Source organism: Hemitrygon akajei, chromosome 19, assembly GCF_048418815.1.
Source record: "Hemitrygon akajei chromosome 19, sHemAka1.3, whole genome shotgun sequence".
Taxonomy (NCBI): domain Eukaryota; kingdom Metazoa; phylum Chordata; class Chondrichthyes; order Myliobatiformes; family Dasyatidae; genus Hemitrygon; species Hemitrygon akajei.
The window spans coordinates 55,818,125-55,834,448 of record NC_133142.1 but is presented as its reverse complement, the minus strand read 5'-3'; the positions used below and the strand labels follow the sequence as shown (position 1 = coordinate 55,834,448).

At 41.6% G+C, this 16,324-nt stretch overlaps 1 protein-coding gene across 7 annotated transcripts in view; it reads left to right on the top strand.

Annotated features, from left to right (window-relative positions):
• Window positions 1-16,324, top strand: part of dock3 (dedicator of cytokinesis 3) — a 968,429-nt gene that overhangs the window by 916,362 nt on the left and 35,743 nt on the right. For all 7 annotated transcript variants that reach the window (XM_073072555.1, XM_073072554.1, XM_073072550.1 and 4 more), the window contains one exon: window positions 13,217-13,338. In XM_073072555.1, coding sequence (XP_072928656.1) covers window positions 13,217-13,338 — 122 coding nt within the window. The remainder of the gene's footprint in view (window positions 1-13,216; window positions 13,339-16,324) is intronic.

Here is a 16,324-nt window from a genome sequence, read left to right as displayed (position 1 = left end):
ATAGTATTTTGTACATTTCTGATTTCCATACTACAAGAACGATACACAACACTAGAGATTAAATTTTTGAGAATATTATTAGGATGAAAATTTTAATTTTAAAAGTTATTTACTAGGTTCTATTTTTTCTCTAATGAAGACTACCTTAGCGAGTTATACAAAATCATGAGGGATGTAGAAAGATGGAAGATTAAGGATTTATTTTCAACTGGAGGAGTGATTGATATGCAGGGAAAGAACTGAAGGATTTAAGGAGGTGTCAAGGAGACTGAAATTCTGACTGCCTAGTGTTGGTGGAAGAAACACTCTTCACATTTAAAAGGCTTGTAAAGGACGAGTAAAGAGCCATGACCTACAAGGCTGGCAAGTGGAAGTAGCCTGCACACTGCATTTTTAAATAGCATGGATACAATAGACACCTGGAATAGAGTCATTCAGTACAGAAACATGACCTTTGACCCACCATGCAAGCACTGACCATCAGGCATCCATCTTTTTCAGAATCAAGTTTATTATCACCAGCATGTGTCGTGAAATTTGTTAACTTAGCAGCAGCAGTTCAATGCAATTCATAATATAGAAGAAAAAACTGATAATAATAAGTAAATAAGTAAATCAATTACAGTATACATATATTGAATAGATTAAAAATCGTCCAAAAATCAGAAATAATATATATTTAAAAAGTTACGTAGTGTCCAAGGGTTCAATGTCCATTTAGGATTGGATGGGAGAGGGGAAGAAGCTGTTCCTGAATCGCTGAGTGTGTGCCTTCAGGCTTCTGTACCTCCTACCTGATGGTAACAGAGAGAAAAGGGCATGTCCTGGGTGCTGGAGGTCCATAATAATGGACACTGCCTTTCTGAGACACCACTCCTTGAAGATTTCCTGGGTACTTTGTAGGCTAGTACCCAAGATGGAGCCTGCTAAATTTACAACCCTCTGCAGCTTATTTCGGTCCTGTGCAGTAGCCCCCCCGCCCCCAAACCAGTGATGCAGCCTGTCAGAATGCCCTCCACGGTACATCTACAGAAGTTTTTGAGTGTATTTGTTGACATACCAAATCTCTTCAGACTCCTAATGAAGTATAGCCACTGTCTTGCCTTCTTTATAATTGCATCAATATGGTGAGACCAGGTTCGATCCTCAGAGATCTTGACACCCAGGAACTTGAAACTGCTCACTCTCTCCACTTCTGATCTCAATTTACTGGTCTCAATTTTTCCTCCAGGGACCCACCTAAAGCAAGGAAGTTCATACCGGCTACCTATCTACCAACATATCTTTGGCCTGTGGTAGAAGACCCTGGTGTCACAGGGAGAATAGGCAAACTCTACACAGCAAGGTTAGGTTGGGACCATGGTCAATGGAGCTGTGAGACGGCAGCAGTTACTGCTGTACCACTATGCCAGTAAACTGCTGCGATTATCTTACCAAAGGTCCTGTGGGACTCTTAAGTAGTGCTATGATTTAGTGCCATATATTTGTGTGCTCTGAATTCACACATGCTCAAGTCAGTATCACCTTGGACCATCGCTGAAACCACAGAAGGGAAATGTTTAACTCTTAAGACTGGGCATAATTTGAGTGTAGACCCAGAGATGAACAGAGCCTCTGGATAGTGGTATTGAGGTTCTTTGACATTCACACTCATGTCTTTTCAGTGTTTCTAGTAGAAACCTGGGTTCAGTATGGGATCATATCACCAATATTTTGACCCATTAAACAAGACTGTCCGCTGAGAGTATCAGGCTTGTTGAATTGAGATTTCCTAATAAAAAATGGAATATGAGTCCACTTATACACCGCCAATATATTGTTCTGAACTAAATAACAAAACTACATTTTAAAAACTAGAAATCCTAAGTAATCAAACATGACCTTAAGAAGTCAGAAATCATTTGTGGTGACATATCACTTTGGGTCTTGATCAAAGGTCGACTGTTTACTCTTTTCCATAGATGCTGCTTGGCTTGCTGAGTTCCTCCAGCATTTTGTGTGTATTGCTTGGATTTCCAGCATCTACAGATCTTCTTATGTTTCTGATTCTACCACTGTGGATTCTTTTGGTTGGGAATGACCTACCAAAGGAAAACTCACAGCAACCACATCTCTGGCACTGAGCCTGGCTCCGTGGCTCAGAAAAGAAGGTGGGAGAAGAGGAGAGTGGTGATAAGGAATTCAATAGTTTAGGGAAGTAGACAGAAAATTCTATGGATGCAAAGGTGACTCCTGGATTGTATGTTGCTTCCCAGGTGTCAGAATCAGGGACATATCAGATCAGATCCACAGCATTCTAAAGGGGAAGAGTGAGTGGCCAGAAGTCAGGCTGGCAACAATGACATAGGTAGGGAAATGGATGAGGTCCTGAAGAGAGAATATGGGAGGACGTCCTGAAGGGATTGTGTACTGAGTCAAGATAGATGGAAGTCAGAAACAGGAAGGGAGCAATCACTTTATTGGGACTATTCTGTAGCCCCATAATATCAACAGAAGCACTGAGGAGCAGATCAGGAAGCAGATTTTGGAAAGGTGAAAAATAACAGGATTGTTGTTATGGGTAATTTCAACCTTCCTAATACAGTATTGATTGGCAGCATGGGGTGGAATGTGTTAGCTGTGGTCAGGAAGGATTCCTCACACAATACGTAGACAGGCCTACTAGAGAAGAGACCATACTGGATATGGTGTTAGGCAATCTGGAGCTGGGTCAGGTGTCAAATCTCTCAACGGATGAGCATTTCTGAGACAATAATTACAACTCCCTGATCTTTACCATGGCCTTAGACAGGGATAGGAGCAGAGTGTATGGAAAAATATTAATTTGGGGTAGGGCAAATTATGATGCTATTAAGCAGGAAGTTGGGGGTATAAATTGGGAATGGCAATACTCAGGAAAATTCACAACAAAAATGTGGAGGTAGTTTAGCGAGCACTTGCATGGGGTTCTGGATTGGTTTGTCCCATTGAGGCAGGAAAAGGATGGTGGGTGAAGGAACCATGGTTGACAAGAGATGTGGTAAGGACAGGCTGATGATACGACAAAATTGCTGTTGCATTGTAAAAGGGGAACAAATTCAAAAAGGGTGATGAATACCAGACTGAATGTGATATACGTGAATGCATGCAATTTACAGAATAAGACAGATAAATCTGTAGCACAGTTACAGATGGACAGGTATGATGTTGTGGGCATCACTGAATCAGAGCTGAAAGAAGGTTGTGGCTGGGAGCTTAACATCCAAGGATACACATTGTATTGAAAAGATAGGCAGGTTGGCTGAGTGGTTGGTGCTGGCTCTGTTAGTAAAAATTTAAATCAAATCATTAGAAAAAGGGGATATAGGATCAGAATGTGTAAAATTGTTGTGGGTAGAGCTAAGAAACTGCAAGGATAAAAAGACCCTGATGGGAGTTATATACAGATTTCCGAACAGTAGTAAAGACGTGGACTACAAATTACATCGCAAGATAGAAAATGCATGTCAAAAGGGCAATTTTACAATACTCATGGAGGATTTCAGTATACAGGTAGATAGGGAAAATCAGGTTGGTGCTGGATCCCAAGAGGGCAGACTTGTAGAATGCCTACGAGATAGCTTTTCAGAGCAGCTCATGGGTGAGCCAACTAGGGAATCAGCTATTCTTGATTGGATATTATGCAATGACCTGGAATTGATTACAGAGCTTAAGGTAAAGAAACCCTTAGGGGTAGTGATCATAATATGATCAGATTCACTCTGCAGTTTGAGAAAGAGAAGCCAAAGTCAGATGTATCCATATTAGAATGGAGTAAGGGGGATTACAGAGGCATGAGAGAAGAGCTGGCCAAAATTGATTGATGGTAGAGCAGCAATGGCTGGAGTTTTTGGAAACAGTTCGGAAGGCACATGATAGATATAGTGCCTATAAAAAGTATTTCCCCCCCCCCCCCGAAAGTTTTCATTTTACTGTTTTACAACATTGAACCACAGTGGATTTAAATCGGGTTTTTTGACACTGATCAAAAGAAGAAGACTCTTTCGTGTCATAGTGAAAACAGATCCTTACAAAGTGATCTAAATTAATTACAAATATAAAGCACAAAGTAATTGGTTACTGAAGTATTCAGCCCACCCCACCTCCCTTTAATATGACACACCAAATCATCACTGGTGCAGCCAGTTGGTTTTAGAAGTCACATAATTTGATCACCGTGTGAAATCAAGGTGATTCAATTGATTGTAGTAAAAATAAACCTGTAAACCTGTCTCTGGAAGGTCCAACTGCTGGTGAGTCAGTATCCTGGCAAAAACTACACCACAAAGACAAAAGAACACTCCAAGCAACTCTGCAAAAAGGTTATCGAAAAACACAAGTTAGGAGATGGGTACAAGAAAATTTGCAAGTCACTGAATATCCCTTGTACAGTTAAGTTAATCATCAGGAAATGGAAAGAATATGGCACAGTAATAAATCTGCCTAGAGCAGGCCGTCTTTAAAAACTGAGTCACCGTACAAGGGGACTAGTGAGGAAGGCCACCGAGAGGCCTATGACAACTCTTGATTTACAGACTTCAGTGGCTGAGATGGGAGAGACTGGGCATACATCAACTGTTGCCCGGATGCTTCACCAGTCACAGCTTTATGGGAGAGTGGCAAAGCGAAAGCCACTGTTGAAAAAATACACATGAGTTTGCCAGAAGGCATATGGGAATCTCTGAAGTCAGCTGGAAGACAGTTCTATGGTCAGATGAAACCAAAATTGAGCTATTTGGCCATCAGATTAAACACTCTGTTTGGCATAAGCCAAACACCACACATCATGATAAACACACCATCCCTACAGTGAAACATGGTGGTGGCTGCATCATGCTGTGGGGTGCTTCACTGGAGCAGGCATTGGAAGGTTTGTGAAGGTAGAAGGTAAAATAAATGTAGCAAAATACAGGGAAATCCTGGAGAAAAACCAGATACAGTCTGCAAGAAAACTGACTTGGGAGATTTGTTTTCCAGCAAGACAGTGACCCCAAGCATGAAGCCAAAGTTACACAGAAATGGCTTAAAACATCAAAGTTTAAAACATCTGGAGTGGCTGAGTCAGAGTGCAGACCTCAATCCAATTGAGAATTTGTGGCTGGACTTGAAAAAGGCTATTCACTCACAATCCCTATGCAATTTGACAGAGCTTGAGGGGAAAAATTGCAGTGTCCAGATATACAAAGCTTATAGAAACCAATCCACACAGACTCAAGGCTGAAATTGCTGCAAAGGTGCATCTACTAAATACTGACTTGAAGGGGCTGAATACTTATGCAATCAATTATTTTGCGTTTTATATATGTGATTAATTTAACTCACTTTGTAGAGATCTGTTTTCACTTTGACACAGAAGAGCCTTTTTCTATTGATCAGTGCCAACAAAGCCAAATTAAATCCACCATGATTCAATGTTGTAAAACAATAAAACATGAAAACTTCCAACAGAGTCGAATACTTTTTATATGTGCTGTGCATCCCAAAGAAGAGGTATTCTAAAGGCAGATTGACACAGGGGAAGTCAAAGCCAACATAAATGCCAACGGTAGGGTGTATAATTGAACAAAAATTGGTGGAAAGTATGAGGATTGGGAAGTTTTTAAAAACCAACAGAAGACAACTAAAAAAATCATAAAGAAGGAAAAGATGGAATGCAAAGTTAAGAGGATACCAAGCATTTCTTCAAATATATAAAGTGTAAAAGAGATGGGAGAGTAGATATTGGACTGCTGGAAAATGAAGCTGGAGTGGTAGTAATGGGGGTCAAGGAAATGGCGGATGAACTGACTAAGTATTTTGCATCAGTCTTCACCATGGAAGACATTAGCAGTACGCTGGAAATTCGAGAGTGTCAGGGACAGTGTGAGTTAAGTTGCCATTACTAGGGAGAAGTTACTTGGGAAACTGAAAGGTCTGAAAGTAGGTAAGTCATCTGGACCAGATCATCTACACCCCAGAGTTCTGAAAGTGATAGCTGAAGAGATTGTGAAGGCATCAGTAATGATCTTCCAAGAATCAATAGATTCTGGCATGGTTCCGGAGGACTAGAAAATTGCAAATGTCACTCCACTCTTTAAGAAAGGAGGGAGGGAACAGAAAGGAAATTATGGACCAGTTAGCCTGACCTCAGTGGTTGGGAAGATGTTGGAGTCAGTTGTTAAGGATGAGGTCATGGAGTACTTGGTGACACAGGACAAGATAGGGCAATATCAGCATGGTTTCCTTAAGGGAAAATCTTGCCTGATAAACCTGTTGACATTTTTTGAGGAGATTATAAGTAGGATAGATAAAAGGGATGCAGTGGATATTGTATATTTGGTTTTTCAGAGGGCCTTTGACAAGGTGCCACACATGAGGCTGCTTATGAAGTTAAGAGCCGATGGTATTACAGGAAAGTTACTAGTGTAGTTAGAGCATTAGCTGATTGGTAGGCAGCAGCAAGTGGGAATAAAAGGATCCTTTTCTGGTTTGGTGCCAGTGACTACTGATGTTCCACTGGGGTCATTGTTGAGACCGCTTCTTTTTATGCTGTGTATCAATGATTTAGATGATGGAATAGATGGTTTTGTTGCCAAGTGTGCAGATGATACAAAGATTGGTGGAGGGGCAGATAGTGTTGAGGAAACAAGTAGGCTGCAAAAGGACTTAGGATTAGAAGAATGGGTAAGAAAGTAGCAAATGAAATACAATGTTAGACATTGGTAGAAGAAATAAATGTGCAGACTACTTTCTAAATGAGGAGAAAATCAAAAAATCTGAGATGCAAAGGGACTTAGGAGTCCCTGTGCAGAACACCCTAAAGGTTAACTGCAGGTAGAGTCAGTGGTGAGAAAGGAAAATACATTCAGTTCAAGAGGTCTAGAATATAAGAACAGGGATGTGATGCTGAGGCTTTATAAGGCACTGGTGAGGCCTCACCTTAAGTATTGTGAACTGTTTTGGGCTTTATCTGAGAACAGATGTGCTGGCATTGGAGAGGGTTTAGAGGAGATTCACTAGGATAATTCCAAGAATGAAAGGGTTATTATACGAGGAACATTTGATGGCTTTGGGCCTGTACTCATTGGAATTTTGAAGAATGAGGGGGAATCTCATAGACAGAGTAGATGTAGAAAGGATGTTTCCCATGTTGGGGGAGTCTAGGACAAGAGGGCACAGCCTCAGGATAGAGAGGCATCCATTTAAAACAGAAATGTGGAGACATTTCTTTAGCCAAAGGATATTGAATTTGTGGAATTTGTTACCACAGGCAGCTGTGGAGGCCAGGTTGTTGGGTGTATTTAAGGTGGAGATTGATAGGTTCTTGATTGGCCACGGCATCAAAAGTTACGGGGAGAAGGCCAGGGAGTGTGGCTGGGGAGGAGTAAAAAAGGATCAGCCATGATTGAATGGCAGTGCAGACTCAATGGGCCAAATGGCTTCATTCTGCTCCTATGTCTTATAGTCTAAAGAGGAAGAAAGACCATAGGAAGCAAGAATCAGTCGGGGCTCTAATGAGTTACAAGGTAGCCAGGAAGGAACTTAAAAATGGACTTGGGAGATCTAGAAGGGGGCATGAGAAAGCATTGGCAAGTAAGATAAGGAAAACCCCAAAGTGTATTGCCCGTATGTAAGAACAGGGAGATGACAAGATTGAGGGTGGAACGGCTTGAAGAGGAAACAGGGGAGATAGCTGGAGGAGATAGGGGAAGTCCTGAATGAATACGGCTTCACTATTCACCAGTGAGAGGGACCTTGAAGTTTGTGAGGACAGCATAAAGCATTTTGATATTCTAGAACATGTCAACCTTAAGTAAGAGGATGCACTGGAACTTTTCAAAAATAGTAGGATAGATTGGTCCCTGGGACCCGATAGGATATACCCCAGTTTACTATAAGAAGCAAGGGAAGAGAGTTCTGCACCTTTGTCCTCACTAGCCACAGGTGTAGTACCAGATGATTGGAGGGTGGCAGATGTTTTTTACTTTGTTGATGAAGTGTATAGAGATAACCTTGGCAATTATAGACTTACTTCAGTGGTGGGCAAATTATTGGAGAAGATTCTTAGAGACAGGGTTCACGAGCTTTTGGAGAAGCATGGTCTGATTATGGATAATCAGTATGGCTCTGTGAGGGGCTGGTCTTGCCTCACTTGAATTCTTTGAGGAAGTGACAAAATACATTAATAAAGATAGAACAGTTGATGTGCTGTATATGGAATTTAGTAAGGTGTTTGATGAGGTTCCCCATAGTAGGATTATTCCAAAAATCAAGAGGCATAGGATCCAGGCAAATTTTGCTGTGTGGATACACAATTGGTTTGCCCATTGAAGGCAGAGAGTTATAGTACCCAAGGAGTGGTAGTAAATGGTTACCTCTCTGACTGAAGGCCTATGACTACTGGTGTGCTGCAGGGATTGGTGCTGGGTCCATTGTTGTGCAGGTCAGTGGGGACTAGGCAGAATAATAGTTTGGCAGGGACTAGATGGGCTGAAGGACCTGTTTCTGTGCTGTAATTCTCCATGATTTTCTCAGAGAAGTGGAGAAGACAATGAAAAGACAATGATGTAGACAGCTGAATGGAGTATGTGCCAGAGGCCAGGAATAGAGGAGCATAAATCCCTCAGAAAGCTGACTGACAGAGCTTACTAGGATCAAGAGGAATGTGGCTACCAAGGGAATAAAAAAGAAAAAGAGAACATTAAATTCAAGTGATTGTGTAAGAAGTTGTCAATATAAGTCACCAGGCACAGGGTTATGCACCAGCAGAATGATATGAGTTAAGAAGGCAGGAGGGGGAAGCTTGCCAAGAGATCTCTGGAATATTCAGAACTCTCTCTGTCAGATGCTCTAAATAATTCTGTTTTGCCAATTGTACTTATTACTTGGACCAGTGGAGTTCCAGTGGAAATGTTGTTAAGTGCCATGGAGTCAGCATCGACTCATGGTGACCCTGTGGATAGTTGCCTTAAATGAGTTTTGATCCTAATAAAGGTGGCCCTTTGCTGATAACATTGCGTTCATAGCTGTCCTTATTGCGTTGATCCATCTGATTGGCAGCCTTCTCTTTTCCGTTGTCCTTCCACCTTGCCGAGCATGATATCCTTTTCCAGGAAGCTGTTTCTTCTCATGATGTGCCCAAAGTGACAATAGGCAGAGTCTTGTCTTTTGAGCCTCCAGAGAGAGACTTGGTTTGATCTCATTGAGGACCAATTTGTTTGTTCTGTGAGAGGTCCATGAGATGCGTAGTATTTTTCTCCAGCACTTCAGTTCAAAGGTGTCAATATGCTTCCTATCCTCCTCCTTTACCATCCAACTTTCACATTCATATAATATCACAAGTCGAATCTTTTATGAAGAGATAAATCCTGTTCCAAGGATCTTCTCTGAACCCTTCATGGCTGCTCTGCCAAGGGCGGTTCTTCATTGGATTTCTTGACTGCTTACTGTTTCGGTGTTAATCATTGATCCAAGTAAGCTGAAACTGTTAACCACCTCAGTTTTCTCTCCATCAAGAATGAATTGGTTGTGCTGCCAGTAGTTATAATCTTAGTCTTCTTCAGGTTAAGGTGCAGACCCATCTTGCGGCTACCTTCCTTGATGGTGGTTAGCAGTTGCTTCAGGTTGTCTTCATTTTCAGCCAGTATTGCCGAGTCATCAGCGTAACAAAGGTTATTGATGATTCTGCCACCAATTCTCACCCCTCGATTCTTCTTATACCCTTCTGCCTTCTCTGAAGATATGTTCGGCATACAAATTAAGCAGGCGGCAGAGAGAATACAGCCTTCTCGTACCCCTTTACAGGTGCTGAACCATTCTGTTTCTCCGTATTCCATTCGAATGGCAGCTTCTTGATTGATGTGCAGATTGTGCATAAGGACAATCAAATGTTCCAGTACAGCCATGTATCTTAATGTGATTCATAGTTTGTCATGATCGATGCAGTGAAAGGCCTTGCCGTAGCCAACAAAGCACATATAGAGGTCCTCCTGGTACTCTTTTGTCTTCTCGAGAATCATTTCACATCTATAGTGATGTCTCTTGTTTCCCCCTTCCTTTCCTGAAACCTGCTTGCACTTCAGGAAGCTCCCACTCTAAGTAAGGTTGAAGTCAACTAAACATTGTCAGCATCATTTCTGGTACCCAGTCCATATTTACTGACTTCTTGACCATCCTTTTCACTCCCAACTTTTGTGTTCCAATCTCCCATAACTATCAGTATATTTGGTTGGCATTATCCGTCAGATTCAGCCTGCACTTGCTCATAGAACTGATCTACTTCATCTTCCTCTGCATCTGTTCTTAGTGCATATATTTGTATGATGGTAATGTTGATAGGTCTTCCTCATAGACGAATTGAGATTAGGCGATCGCTGACTGCAACTTTATTTCAATACATCTCCAGCCAGCTTCTTCTTGAGTATGAATGTGACACAGTTCCTCCTGCACTTGTCATGTCCAGCATAGTATATCAAGTGTTGATCAGATTGAACGTGTCCTGTACCAGTGTCCACTTCAACTCACTGATTCCAATTTGCAAGCATTCCATTTCATCTTTCACTGTCTCCAGCTTTCCTTGATTCATACTGCGTACATTCCATGTACCTAAAATCAACATATCCTTGCAGCCTCTGACCCTCATTTTGTGCCCAGGAACATCAGCAATTGAAGCTTTACTCGAACTGCATCATACATCTCGGCCTTACTATGAAGGGTTATCAGCTCTTCCATAGTAACTTGCTGAGTGTTTTCCAACTGGGGGGGGGGAGGGTCTCATCTTCCAGCACTATATCATATTTAGTTTTTTGTGTTACTGTAGTTATCCATAGGATTTTCGTGGCAAGATACGGAAGTAGATTGGCAAGCCTTTCTTCTGCACAGATATTGCTGCTGCCCAAGTGGGTAGCTTGTTTTAGTCTGACACTGTTTTAGTCTCAGCTGAGACCTGTCAATCATGTTACCTTCTGACGTGTTTTGAAGGTCTGATTCTATCGCAAGATACCAAGGTATAGCAGGATTCCTTGCACATGTGCATCCACGTACTTGTACATATGACAGTAAACTCAACTTTGAAGTCAGGCTGTAAACAGTGCTCTATGACTCTCCCTTTAGCAGCTAGTAGCTAAACTGCCTCAACTTGAGAAATGCAGCAGGAAGCTGCTACATTGTGCTGCTTAGATGGTTTTTACATGGCCATAAGGATTTCCCCTTAAAAATATTTTTGCTTTTGATACTGGATGGAGGAAAGTACAGCAACAACAGTTTGATCAATTGGCCCAACAGGAATACCATCGTATTTGTTGTCACTGTTGCACTGACTAATTGTGGAAAACTGTTCTCATGATCCAGCAGAGAGGTTACTCTACAAAGGTCAGACTGGCTCATACAATAGCAGAAAGGACCAGCCTGGCTTGCTGAGTTTCTCCAGTGTTTTATGTGTTGCACTAGACATTGTTAGTTAGCTGATCCCTGTAGCATGGCATCGGTCGGCTGACTTACCTTTCAAACCTCCTTCTCAGAATAGACAAGAGAATTAGATGGACCAAACTGCTTACATGCATTTTCACTGTGACTTTCTGCTGCTATTCACTGTACTGTCTTGCAGAAGAATTAATTTAATGGGAAATTGGTAATCTGGTAAATTGGTTCATTATTGTCACACATACCCAGGTACAGTGAAAAATTTGTCTTGCAAATTGTTCATACGGATCAATTCATTACTTTTTGCTATAGTGTACTGATTTAAGACAAGGTAAAACACTGCAGGATAAAGTGTTACAGTTACAGAGAAATTGCAATGCAGACAAACAATCACAATGAGGTAGATTGTGAGGTCAAAAGTCTATCCTACTATAGTACAGAAATATTCAATAGTCTTAGAACAGCATGTTTGAAGCTGTTCTTGGACCAGGTATCAATAAAAAATGATGAGGGTCAGACAGGACATGTCAATTTTTTTTAGCCTCAGAAGGAAGTAGAAGCAATGGTGAGCTTTCTTGGCCATAACATCCATATGGCTGAACCAGAACAAGCTAGTGGTGATGTTCACTCCTAGAAATCTGAACCTCTCACCCTTAGAATAAGTGAGTAAATGGAGTATGTGCACTACCCCCTTACTGAAGTCAATAACCAGGTCTTTTGTTTTGCTGACATTAACGGAAAGGTTGTTATCATGATACCATGTCGCTAGGCTCTCTGTCTCCTTCCATAATGTGACTCATTGTTATTTGTGGTATCTTCTGCAAACTTATAGATGGAGTTAGAGCATAATCTGGGCACATAGTTATGAGTGTACAGGGAGTAGTGTAGGAGCTGAGGACACAAGGTGCCAGTGTTAAGAATAATCATGGTGGAAGTGTTGCTGCCTACCCTTACTGATTACCATCTGTTGGCCAAAAAATCAAGGATCCAGTAGCAAAGGAAGGTGTGAAGTCCCAAGTTGAGGAGTTTGAAGATGTGTTTGCTTGGAATTATAGTATTAAAGGCTGAGCTGTAGTCAATAAACAAAGTACAAAGTATATACAGTTTATGTCACCATACACAAACTTTAGATTCATTTTCTTGTAGACATTCACAGTAAATACAAGAAGCATAATAGAATTAATGAAAGACCGCCCTATCAGGATGGAAACATAATCAATGTGCAAATACAAAAAAAATTAATAAACAATAAATATCAAGAACATGAGATGAAGAGTTCTTGAAAGTGAGCCCATAGGTTATGGGAACAGTTCATTGATGGGGCAAGTGAAGTTTAGTGCAGATATTAGGGCTCTTTACAGTGCAGATGCTCCAGAGGTGAGTGTTGAGCCAGACAGATGGCATCTACTGTAGACCTGTTTTGGCAAAAGGCAAATTGCAGTGCGTTGAGGTTGACTGGGAGGCTGGAGATGATGTGAGCCGTGACTGGCCTCTCAAAGCACTTCATGGGTGGATGTCAGAGCGGTGGTCATTAAGGAATATTAAGTTTTTACCTTGTGTACCCAGATAATAGTGCACTGAGAATGGGCTGAAGGGATATTTAGCTATATTGTCCAGGTAGGGAGCTGTCTTGGATGCAATGGCAACTTCCTAAAGGTGATATTGCAGTGTGTCTTCAGTTACAAGAGATACAGAATAAATTCTGCAGGAATTTATCAATGTAAATACATCTTAGCGGCTTCATGATGCCAGCTATTCAGAAGTGTTAAGGTTATTGAATTTTCCATCTCCTACATAGGATCTTCCCGGAATGGACAAGATCAGCCCTGTGTGCTCTGGCTCCAGCACACCACGTGGAAGCCTCATGTCTGGTCATAATCCTATGAGTCCAGAAACTATCAAGCTCATGCATAGGCACAGGTAAGGCAAACTGGTGGCTAAACTGTGTATTGGGAAGGACAATAGGGCTGGTGAGTCAGTCTGTACATAGACAAAAGAAAAGGAAAGAGATTCCCAGCATGTACACCAGGAGCAGTATTGGGGCATATACCTAGACACATATGCAGAGGACTGGTGTCCAGATATAAGTTTATCTTAATTCATTGTTGACTAGTCTGTGGTTAAATATTTAATTATTATTTCTGTTGCATAAAATAAAATCAGAATCAGATTATTTATCACTGATTTGTATGTCATAAAACTTGGCAGCAGTACATCACAGACAGAAAAATGCTTACTATAAACTACAAAATAAATAAATAGTACAAAAATAAAGGAGTAATAAAGTAGTGTTCGTGGACTGTTCACCTGATGGCAGGGGGGAAGTAGCTGTTCCTAAAATGTTGAATGTGGGCCTTTAAGGTCCTGTACCTCCTCAATGCTAGTAACAAGAAGAGGGAATGTCCCAGATGGTGAAGATCCTTAGTGATGGATAACACCTAATAACCATATAACAATTACAGCACGGAAACAGGCCATCTCGGCCCTTCTAGTCCATGCCGAATGCTTACTCTCACCTAGTCCCACCGACCTGCACTAACCCCATAACCCTCCATTCCTTTCCTGTCCATATACCTATCCAATTTTTTTTTTAATGACTATCAAACCTGCCTCTACCACTTCTACTGGAAGCTCATCTTACCACTCTCTCAGTAAAGAAGTTCCCCCTCATGTTACCCCTAAATTTTTGCCCATTAACTCTCAACTCAAGTCCTCTTGTTTGAATCTCCCCTACTCTCAATGGAAAAAGCCTATCCACGTCAACTCTATCTATCCCCCTCAGAATTTTAAATACGCCTGTCAAGTCCCCCCTCAACCTTCTACACTCCAAAGAATAAAGACCTAACTTGTTCAACCTTTCTCTGTAACTTAGGTGCTGAAATATTCTAGTAAATCTCCTCTGTACTCTCTCTATTTTGTTGACATCTTTCCTATAATTCAGTGACCAGAACTGTACACAATACTCCAAATTTGGCCTCACCAATGCCTTGTACAATTTTAACATTACATCCCAACTCCTATGCTCAATGCTCTGATTTATAAAGGCCAGCATACCAAAAGCTTTCTTCACCACCCTATCCCACATGAGATTCCACCTTCAGGGAACTTTGCACCATTATTCCTAGATTACTCTGTTCTACTGCATTCCTCAAATCTTTACTATTTACCATGTATGTCCTATTTGGATTATTCCTACCAAAATGTAGCACTTCACACTTATCAGCATTAAACTCCATCTGCCATCTTTCAGCCCACTCTTCTAACTGGCCTAAATCTCTCTGCGAGCTTTGAAAACCTACTTCATTATCCACAACGCCACCCATCTTCGTATCACCTGCATATTTACTGATCCAATTTACCATCCCATCATCCAGATTATTAATGTATATGACAAACAACATTGGACCCAGTACAGATCCCTGAGGCACACCACTAGTCACTGGCCTCCAATCTGACAAACAGTTATCCACCACTAATCTCTGGCATCTCCCATCCAGCCACTGTTGAATCCATTTTACTACTTCAATATTAATACCTAACGATTGAACCTTCCTAACTAACCTTCCGTGTGGAACCTTGTCAAAGGCCTTACTGAAGTCTATATAGACAACATCCACTGCTTTACCCTCGTCAACTTTCCTAGTAACCTCTTCAAAAAATTCTATAAGATTTGTCAAACATGACCTTCCACGCACAAATCCATGTTGACTGTTTGGCTTGCCTGCAGAAGGCAGAAGGTCGTGGTGGAGGGAGTACATTCAGATTGGAGGGTTGTGACTATTGGTGTCCCACAAGGATCTGTTCTGGGACCTCTACTTTTTGTGATTTTTAGTAATGACCTGGATGTGGGGGTAGAAGAGTGGGTTGGCAAGTTTGCAGAAGACACAAAGGTTGGTGGTGTTGTAGATAGTGTAGAGGATTGTCGAAGATTGCAGAGAGACATTGGTAGGATGCAGAAGTGGGCTGAGAAGTGGCAGATGGAGTTCAGCCTGGAGAAGTGTGAGATGGTACACTTTGGAAGGACAAACTCCAAGGCAGAGTACAAAGTAAATGGCAGGATACTTGGTAGTGTGGAGGAGCAGAGGGATCTGGGGGTACATGTCCACAGATCCCTGAAAGTTGCCTCACAGGTAGATAGGGTAGTTAAGAAAGCTTATGGGGTGTTAGCTTTCATAAGTCGAGGGATAGAGTTTAAGAGTCGCGATGTAATGATGTAGCTCTATAAAACTCTGGTTAGGCCTTTGGTTGGAGTACTGTGTCCAGTTCTGGTCGCCTCACTATAGGAAGGATGTGGAAGCATTGGAAAGGGTACAGAGGAGATTTACCAGGATGCTGCCTGGTTTAGAGAGTATGGATAATGATCAGAGATTAAGGGAGCTAAGGCTTTACTCTTTGGAGAGAAGGAGGAAGAGAGGAGACATGACAAGATATTAAGAGGAGTAGATAAGAGTTGATAGCCAACGCCTCCTCCCCAGGGCACCACTGCTCAGTACAAGAGGACATGGCTTCAAGGTAAGGGGAGGGAAGTTCAAGGGGGATATTAGAGGAAGGTTTTTTTACTCAGAGAGTGGTTGTTGCGTGGAATGCACTGCCTGAGTCAGTGGTGGAGACAGATACACTAGTGAAGTTTAAGAGACGACTGGACAGGTATATGGAGAAATTTAAGGTGGCGGGTTATATGGGAGGCAGGGTTTGATGTTCGGCACAACATTGTGGGCCGAAGGGCCTGTAATGTGCTGTACTATTCTATGTTCTATGTTCTTTGTTCTAATCAGGCCCTGTCTATCCAGATAATTATATATACCATCTCTAAGAATACTTTCCATTAATTTACCCACCACTGACATCAAACATAAAGGCTGATAATTGCTAGGTTTACTCTTAGAACCCTTTTTAAACAATGGAA